General features: G+C 38.8%; 1 protein-coding gene across 2 annotated transcripts; it reads right to left on the reverse strand.

The window, feature by feature from the left end:
• Window positions 1-469: 469 nt before the first annotated feature.
• LOC307249103 (uncharacterized protein) lies at window positions 470-5,905 on the reverse strand. 2 transcript variants are annotated; one of them, XM_080025734.1, is made up of 8 exons: window positions 5,677-5,905; window positions 5,148-5,240; window positions 4,794-4,865; window positions 4,586-4,691; window positions 4,314-4,498; window positions 3,947-4,089; window positions 3,118-3,314; window positions 470-1,269 (listed from the first exon to the last, which is right to left on the reverse strand). In XM_080025734.1, coding segments are annotated over exons 3-7 (459 nt in total). In that variant the 5' UTR covers window positions 4,796-4,865; window positions 5,148-5,240; window positions 5,677-5,905; the 3' UTR covers window positions 470-1,269; window positions 3,118-3,291. The 2 variants fall into 2 exon arrangements, 1 of the variants encoding a protein (XP_079881860.1); XR_013844827.1 differs by lacking the exon at window positions 4,794-4,865.
• Between the last annotated feature and the right edge of the window lie 4,095 nt (window positions 5,906-10,000).

Raw genomic sequence — 10,000 nt, forward strand, 5'->3', positions numbered from 1 at the left:
CAACCCAGTCTACACCATTTCTAGTGCTCTGATGCTCTATTCACCTTATAAAGCTAAGCCCCAGATGAATCCAACACTACCACTATTATTCCCGTATGACAAAAACCTATATAACCAGCAGCCAAATAATACAAAGCTATAAATACAGTGTGTTCTGTGTAAATACAGCGAATAACATGAATTCTTGTGATTTTGCTCTGCCTCACTAGGCTACATAATATTCAAACTTGGCAGAGCCATTTGAAACACATTTTGCTATGCTTTTGATCTAGAATGTTAGCTTCATCAGCATAATTTCACAGAGCTATGATTTATAGTAAAAAAATAAATATATGCAAAACATGTATTTTCAGAAAGTGTTCCTATGTCTCTCTCTTCACCCTGATATTCTTATAAAGTAAAACATTTTCTGTCTTTGTTTTTACATGTTGGTGCTTCTAGGACGACAGTGTAGTAGATCCTGACTACAGCCTTGAAGGGAGATGATGATGATTCTCCAGGCGAAGGCACCTCAAGTAGGAGGAAGAAAGCAAAGATTGAAAGTGGAGGCAGAGGAAGCCATGGCAGGGGAATGAAAGGCAGGGGCCGTGGTTTTCCACAACGCAAAAAAAAACCCAAATACATCAGGCCAACAGTGTACCCTGCCCTGTGAATTATGTACATAGTACTGTCTTATTACTGTATATTTGTCATAGTTATTGACCCATATTTTTAAATTAAAAATACATGTGTTTACTCTGTTGTGTTGATTTACATCTTTGAAATTTCTACAGTTTAAAAATGTCAAACTGCCATTTTCTTTACTTACATCATATGTTTTTCTTATGCTTTGGTTACACTATGCAGAAAATCACACACGACTTATTGCTGCTCCTGCGCTTCGTTCCCACCATTACATCTGATGTGCAGAAAATCTTAATATTATAATATTTATTTTCCCTTGATGCCAGCACAGGAAGTGTATTCTTTGAATTTCAACTGAATGCTTACAGAATGCCCCTTAGTTTAATTTTTCCACATATTCTGTATGAACTTCAGAATCAATTTGATTTTAATGTTTTAATGTTTTCTTATGTTACCGAGGGAATTCAGTGATCCCAAAAACAAATATTGTACATTATGGAAACCAATGACATAAGGCAAAACTTTGAAAATATTGCTTTAGATCCAGAGTTCTCCAGTTATCCTTCCAGACAAGACGGCAGGTTTGATGCCAGGACAAGCCCTGGTTGGTGCAGGTTGTCTTCTACTTTTGCGGGAGTGGTTCACCTTGACAGAGAGTAATAAAAATCAAAATGTAACATTGGACAAAATTGCAAAGTCAGGTTACTAGCCAGCTAAAAAGATTTAACTTTATCTTCTACCGATAATGCGTTTATGGACACTTATAATCTAACAGGTTACATACAGTGCCTTGCAAAAGTATTCATACCCCTTGGAATTTTCCACATTTTGTCACATTAAAACCACACACGTACATTTATTTTATTGGGATGTCATGTGATAGACCAACACACAGTGGTGCATCATTGTGAAGTGGAATGAAAATGAAATATGGTTTTAAATTTTTTTTAGAAATAAAAAACTGAAAAGTGTGGCATGCATAAGTATTCACCCCCCTGAGTCAATGCTTTGTAGAACCACCTATCGCTGCAATTACAGCTGCAAATCTATTTGGGGTATGTCTCTACCAGCTTTGCCCATCTACAGACTGACATTTTTGCCCATTCTTCTTTAAATAATAGCTTGAGCTTCAGATTTAGCATCAGATTGGATTGAGAGCGTCTGTCAACAGCAATTTTCAAGTCTTTCCAGAGATTCTCAATTGTATTGAGGTCTGGACTTTGACTGGACCATTCTAACACAAGACTATGCTTTGATTTAAACCATTCCATAGTAGATCTGGCTGTATGTTTAGGCTAGTTGTCCCTCTGGAAGGTGAACCTCCACCCCAGTCTTCAGCCTTTGGCAGACTAACAGGTTGTCTGTCCTGTATTTGGCTCCATCCATCTTCCCAACTCTAAACAGCTTCCCTCTTCCCTGCTGAAGAAAAGCATCCCCATAGCATGATGCTGCCACCTCCATGTTACACGGTGAGGATGGTGTGTATAGAGTGATGTGCTGTGTTAGTTTCCGCCACACATTGCATTTTGCATTCAGGCCAAAAACTTCAAGTTTGGTCTCATCTGAATATGCTGTGTCCCCCACGTGGCTTGTGGCAAGTGTTGGAGGAAGGTGTTCTGGTCAGATGAGACCAAACTTGAAGTTTTTGGCCTTAACGCAAAGTGCAATGTGTGGCAGAAAACTAACACTGCACATCACCCTGAACACACCATCCCCACCATGAAACATGGTGGTGGCAGCATCATGCTGTTGGGGTCCTGTTCTTCAGCAGGGATAGAGAAGCTGGTCAGAGTTGATGGGAAGAAGGATGGAGCCAAATACAGGGCAGAAAAACCTGTTAGAGTCTGCAAAAGACTTGAGACTGGGGTGGAGGTTCACCTTCCAGAAGGTTAAATACCCTAAACATACAACCAGATCTACTATGGAATGGTTCAAATCAAAGCATAGTCATGTGTTAGAATGGCCCAGTCAAAGTCCAGACGTCAATACAATTGAGAATATCTGGAAAGACTTGAAAATTGCTGTTGACAGATGCTCTCCATCCAATCTGATGCTGAATCTGAAGCTTGAGCTATTTTGCAAAGAAGAATGGGCAAAAATATCAGTCTCTAGATGGGCAAAGCTGGCGGAGACATACCCCAATAGACTTGCAGCTGTTATTGCAGCGATAGGTGGTTCTACAACGTATTGACTCAGGGGGGCTGAATACTTATGCACGCCACACTTTTCAGTTTTTTATTTAAAAAAAAAAAAATTAAAACCATATTTCATTTTCATTCCACTTCACAATGATGCACCACTGTGTGTTGGTCTATCACATGAAATCCCAATAAAATAAATGTACGTGTGTGGTTTTAATGTGACAAAATGTGGAAAATTCCAAGGGGTATTAATACTTTTGCAAGGCACTGTATAAGGAGAAGTTATGCTCCTTCTCCAATGAGAGATGTTATTACAAAAAACAGTAGGTGTCACAATCACATGTCGACTCACCACGACCTCTGCTGCATTGAGTCTCCAATATTTGTTCCGTTAATGGTGCAGGGACACCACTGAAAGTCCCAAGTCGTCGGGGGTCATCTGGTCTCATCGTTCTTTTCCGAGGCGTGCCCTTCCCTGCCGCCAACTGGTCTAACTTGCAGCGTAGGATGACACACCGGAGGTCTTTTATCTTGAACATCTTGTGGTAGCTGACAGAGGACACAAAACATACAGTTACTAACAAATAAAAATGTGGTAAGTTGATATTATTAAGGAGAATAAACAAAATATATATAGACTATCAAGGAACAATATAGTATATAAAGAGTGTATTTTGAATTCCTCAAATAATAAATGTTCAAACAGACTTCAGACTTAAACTCATTGTACCCTCAACAACCATGTCAAGCTCAGTGGGGAAAAAAATGTCATTATGACATGAGGTGGTAGGCCCTGTCAGTGGTCAACCAACTTTTTAGAGTGCAGCATGAAGAGCTGTAAAATGAAAATTTAATACTCCACATGTTCCTCCTGGGTTACTCCCCCACCACCATACAGACACAGTACTTCGGCATGACCAGTAGGTTGGTGGGCCCCTTCAATGTGGAAAAGCTAAAAATCTGACAACACTCACTACTATGGGTTATACCTTACAAAAATACAATTGCACAGCTGTGTAATCTTATTTATTGCAAATGCCACACTTATAAGTGACTGCTGTAAAGGTTTTTGCTTTGCTATGATTTTTTGGACCAGCAACCAATTACACACAAAATCTACTGATTATCTCTTCACGGGGGAGTCAGAATTATGAATTTTTGTGTTTTAAACATCAACATACCTGTATTTGCCATCTGCCTGCGATGTTCATTGTAGTCGAGGGCAGCTAAAAGTTCGGGCCGCATACACAGGTGGTACGAAGGAGTTTCGTTTGATGTGTACATCAGAATGTGTGCATGAAAACACTCCAGGGCACCAGTGGACCTGGCATCAGAGAGGGAGGAAAAATTAAATATATGATTGGTTACATAACTTCAACAAAAATGATTATTACTAAATGGCAATCTATTATCCCAAAGTACACAAGAGCTGCATTTCTTGACATTCTGTAGAAGGCCATTATTGTATGTACTGTACAATAATAAATGTTACTAGTACAACACATCTAAACAAAAACTATATTGAAATATTGAAGGCTGACTCATTACCTAAACTTCGGAATTGTCTTTGACCACCTCTCATCCATGATCAGTTCTGTGATTTTGCGGTGTGCAGTGCTTCCCTTAGGAATAAGCTCCTTGTTGCTTTTTTCCTCCAATGGGCCATGGTAACAGCCGCCAAGTCCCCACTGGTGTTCTCCGGTGACATGGTGTAGCAATCCTGTCCACATGTCCTGAATAGGCAATTAAAAATTAATATATAATTGTTATAATGTATAATTTGAATACATAGACAATGCACATTACAGTGAAAAACATACCCAGAAATCCTCCACTGTATTTTCTGCCTTGCAAGCAGAACCAAAAGTGGTTGTAGATATCCTTCTTCCAGACAAGTAACAGTGAGCAGCCGTTTTGGAGGCCGGCCTAGAAATTGAAAAACAGAATAATTTTGCTTTAGAATGATAACTAACAAATATGACATTTCTAAAATATTTTTTGAAAACAAATACAGTAATCCATCTTTACATAGCAGTAACTTAGGTCTCAGCAGAACAGCTGTCCAAACCCTCCACTCCATGAACAGAGAAATCCTCCTCTCTACAGAAATAAATAATGGGCATTTTTCACAACATTAGATAAGTTGCTGTTGTTACCACACAGCACATGAGTAGAGATGATTTATATTGTTCTGGAAACATCAGTTACATTTATCATGTTCTGATGGGGGTAGGGAAACTGTTTAGTATAAGCTTTAGGTTTGATTTCACCCCAATAACGTCACTTTTAACAATTTACTTGTTCACGTCATCATCGCAAAACACAAAAGCATGTGTGATCCACGTTGATGGGCAAACGATAACATTAACAAACAAGGCTTACCGTTCTGAAAAAGATTCGGCAATGGTGGACAATGGTGGCAGAGGAAGCCTCTTGAAACCACGTTTTACTGGCGCCTACGTTGTTTTTCCATAACTAAAACACAAACATGAACATGCACACACAAATATCAACGTGAGTTGGCGGGTTGTAACAGCAGAAAGTTAAATTATGATAAACTGTACATTGTACTGAACATGGAAACAGCGACAAACACGGATATGATATCACTTAGCCTACTATGTTATTACACACATGGACAGTTAGCACCCTGCTAACTGCTGCCTTCGGTGTATGAATGTGTGTGTAATGAGCCAAAACTATTTAAAGCACACTGGGACTGTGTAAAACGGTGAGGAAGACTATAAGTGGAGAAAATTTCTTTATTTCCCGACCAAACTGCCTAATTAGCTGGAGCTAACGGTAGGTCCGTTAGCATTATGCTAAACGTGATTCCGGTCAGTGTCTGCAACAAATAGTCAATCGTAAGGTTATATGATGTTGTAGGTTAGGTTATGCAAAATAAAAATACCTTTTCAGCAGAAACTCCGCGACCATTTCATCCGTTTTTAGCTCGGGCTGCAGCTTCATCAGTTGCCTCCATTGCTCAAAAGCAGAGCCGATGTTGATCCTAGTTTTTGCTCTTGCAGCATCGAGCTCTTTTTTTTCTGTTGGCCTTTGCTGCTAAACTTGTGTTTTTTCCCTTCGGAGCCGCTTTGTCAGTACGCCGTGACTCACTTTGGTCTGCCATCGTCAGTCGCTACTCGCTACCGCTGTCTGCCGTGGAATCAAAACAACCCTCTAGTTGAGGACGCGCCTTGATGACGCACGCCGACTGCGCCATACAGAAGCAGACGGCAAACAGACAGATCTGTCGGCCAATCAATTACCTTATAAATACCATTTTAACCTAATCCAAAAAAAGTGTAAAAATGCGACAAGGGTAAGTGTCGCTTTAAGTTACTGTTCAACAAAAGGAGCATTAGGCTACGGCTTCACAGTAAAAGCATTTCACTGGCTAAACATTAACAGCATTTCACTGGACAAACGTGAGTCGACTTTTATTTTGAAGTACGCCTAACAGGAAAGTAGCCGCTCACAAAGCCCCTTCACTATCAGCTAGTCTTCTGTTTTCACGAGTTCAATGCAGTGCAATAAGAGGACAGAAAGCTTTTAATTTACAATACTTGTAACCCCAAGCTTACACCAACCGCTTTATGAATGTTAATGGAATTACTTTTCGGTTACAGTAAGGTTGTATGCATCAAATTGTACCGGAAGAGCTATCTACTAGGCTGTGTCACCGCTGACTATTGGCTTGGCATGGCTGCTACACTGCTACTACAGCGATTTCGTCCCGTTTCCTCTGAAAACATATGTACGAGTGAAGATGTCAGATAAATTGTGTCTGAACGGGTTTTTTTTAAACCAAAAACGGGAAAACAGTCACGTTTTCACCGTGTAAAGTGCCCCTTAGAGCGTCAACGTGTTTCTAAATTTGTATTGCTGCCTTTCTTGTGCTGTGCTTTTTGAGTGCTTTTAATTTGATTTGACATGACCATCACTGTTTGTCTTGTTGTTTTTTGTTGTTTTATTTTTATTTTGTATTACTGTTTTCTTAAAGGTTTAGTAAGCGGAATGGTCAGTTTAGCTAACTTCCTGCAGTTTGCAGTCCTCTCCCTCGTCCCTACGTCATCACATTAATGCACTGCGGTCTTCATGCAGTTATCTAGCATCATCTCAGATAAGTAAGTGTGATAAAACATGATAAAAACCATCAAAACAGACATTGGGAAGGATTTTTACCTGCTCCGCCATTGTAGGCACATAAACATTCTCTCTTGTGATTGGATATCAGTTTCGGGATCCCCGAAAAGTTTATTTGCCGATTACATGCAAAGCAGATGACAGAGAGATCGGCTTTATGAAACGCGCACACTATGTAAGTGATCACTGTATGAATAAAGAGCGATTTAACACTTATATTAACATAAATAAATCGCTTACTTCACCTTTAATACAACCGTATTTGTATGTTTCTTCCTTTGCTTCTTGTATAGCTTTTTCATGTATATTCTCATTGGCCACTGCTATAATAAGGTTGTCTAGTTACATGCCATCGAGTTGTTTTGTTTGTTTTTGCATCCTGTTTATTTTGTGTATGTTGAAAACTAAAATAAAAACATAAATCATAAAAAAAAGTTAATTATCAGTAACCATAAACATGGACTATTTTAATCTTCTTGTATAAATAACAACAAGCAAAACATCTTCTCATTTGACAATTGCTCGTATAGTATGTAATGAAACGTGACAGATAAAAGGAATAGTCAGATGAAACAATTAATGTGACTCATGTCTGCATTCTGCACAATTGAACAGCTTTTCTATTTTAAAGAAGATATACAGTACAACTCTGTAACACTTTACAATAAGGGTACATTACATGTTAGTGAATGCTTGTTAATGCTATTTATGGTTAGTTAAAGGGTAGTTAATGCTAATTAATCTTTTAATGCTAAGTTATTAACAGTTAGTTAATGCTTTGTTAAGCATTGGCTATGTTTAGTTAACTAATGCTTACTAAGCATTTACTAAGTAGTTATGTATGGTTAGTTAATGCTTTGTGATGTCTAATAAAGCATTAAGTAAGCATTAACTGTAAATGAATGTACCTTTATTGTAAAGTGTTACCCATAAGTCTTCACTCCCCCTTCACTGCCTCATCAGCCTCCAGCTCAGAAGCTGGTCCTTCCTCCTGTCTGTCCTCCTCTGAGGTGTTGCCATCCTTCCAGGTGACCACTATGTCTCCTGCTTTGAGCTGGCTGGCCTCCCCATTGAATGAGGAGGCTTTATGTCCCTGCAGCAGGCTGTCAGGCGACGATAAAGGTTTGCTGTTGCCATCTTCAAGCGGGGAAATGACCTGAAGCTCCTCATCTTGACTCTTTTGAGCCATAGAAGCTGCTGCCTTGTACTTTGCAATTTTCTTTCTGTTCCTGAAAAAAAAGAAAAGAAACTTAGCACTCTTTAACATGTAAAATATCTTAATTTCCCTCAAAGTGTTATGTATAAGGTTATACTTGTTGGACATGGCTCCCATTCCCAGCAGCAGAAAGCCTACAAGAAGGCAGACAAAGGCCAGTCCGAGCAGCACAAACTTCCATGTGGTTGCTGCAACAGGAAGACAACACTCAGGTAAACGTAAAGCTGATATCATAATGTTTATACCAGGTTTAGCAATAATTGATTGACATCGCCGGGTCAGGTGCTGTTGAAACATGATTAACTGAAATCTTCCATGCTTAAAAAAGGCCTTCCATGTATTACTCTCCTACACATTTTGAGTCTTTCACTGATGACTGGTGTATTTCCTGATCAATTAAAATGGGCTAAAGTAATTCCTCTTCTTAGCAGATTATCCATCCTTATTTCCAAATGACAGACTATTATCCATTCTACCGAGTTTTTCCAAAGTATTACAGAAAATCGTCTACAACCACTTGTTGAATTTTTAAATACTTTATTTATATATGTTTTTATGAACAGATCCACACATAAAAAACACTGAAAAAAGGAATACAAAAATAAAAGATAAAATAAAATAAACAACAAAAATGGCGTAATCTACTATACAGGTTTCCATGGCAAATGTCAAACTGAAAATAAAAGGTGGTTGAGGTGTCAAGTAGGTTAGGGTTAGGACATGTATTGTTCAGTACTGTGATATGGTCAAGGAAATGCTGCCATATTTGATTACACTTCTTCGCTTTCCCTGAAATCTCATATTGAATTTTCTCCATGTATAAAGTACTGTATAACTCTATGAGCAAGATGTCAAAACAGGGCTATCTCTTTGTTCCAAACCTTAAGAATAATTGTTTTCACGATCATCATCCCATACTGGATGGACAGAGCTTTCCAATTACTTAAAGTCTCTATTTGTTGTGACCAGCCTAGAATGGCTGTTTCTGGGTTGGGATGGAGGATTTGGCCATAGACATCTGAGAAAAAACAGGACACGCCTAACCAGAAATTGTGGAGTCTGGGACAGAACCAAAACATATGAGCCAGGGTTCCATCAGAGTATTTGCGCTAATGCAAAGTGGTGATGAGGAGGGATAGAAGGAATGTAATTTGACACGTGAGTAATGGAGCCTATGTACACCCTTATACTTAATTAATTGGTGCCATGAGTTGATCGAGCAAGTTTCAGTTTCACAATTTTCAGTTTCAGAAGAAGCTGGGGGTTGTTATTATTATTTTCAACTAACAAATAGTAGTTGCCATGCATTTTAAAAATGTCAATGCACTTTGAGCCCTGAATCACAGTAAAAGCTATTGATGCATGCATAGTTTACTACACTTTCCAATGAACAATTACCCCCGTTACCCATAAATTGACTCATTGTATAATGTAATCAAATGCTCACACTATAAAGAGAAAATTACTCTGCTTGCTTCATAACGTAAAAGGGTGAACCAAAATGTTATACGTTGTAACATTATAGGCAAAATGTTATTATATTATGCTCAGCAATTTGTTACATTATCGACCAGGGTTTCCACATTATAGCTATTGGTTTAATTAACATTTTTATTACATATTGGGTAGTTTTTATACTTTGGCCTCTTACAAGCCCATTGCATTGACTACATATACAATACTATTATGGTTATTTACTGGCCTACATTGTGTCTGACCAGTCTCTCTCTCTCTCACACACAGACATGCACACACCATCTCTTTCTTTTTGATGAACTTCTACACATTGCTGTTCCAAGCCACTAACATCTCTTCTTCCAAACACAAAGCCACGCTTGGAGCTGCTCTACTGCTGCCCTGCCACTAACATCAG

The sequence above is a fragment of the Ammodytes marinus genome, assembly GCF_949987685.1.
Source record: "Ammodytes marinus genome assembly, chromosome: 1".
NCBI classification, from domain to species: domain Eukaryota; kingdom Metazoa; phylum Chordata; class Actinopteri; order Uranoscopiformes; family Ammodytidae; genus Ammodytes; species Ammodytes marinus.

What these genes read in the sequence shown, in the direction of transcription:
- LOC307249103 (XM_080025734.1), bottom strand. An exon ending in ATACAGTGGAGGATTTCTGG is followed by an intron (nt 4,499 to 4,585) that starts GTATGTTTTTCA and finishes TTGCCTATTCAG; the next exon opens with GACATGTGGACAGGATTGCT. An exon ending in CAGGCAGATGGCAAATACAG is followed by an intron (nt 3,315 to 3,946) that starts GTATGTTGATGT and finishes GTCCTCTGTCAG; the next exon opens with CTACCACAAGATGTTCAAGA.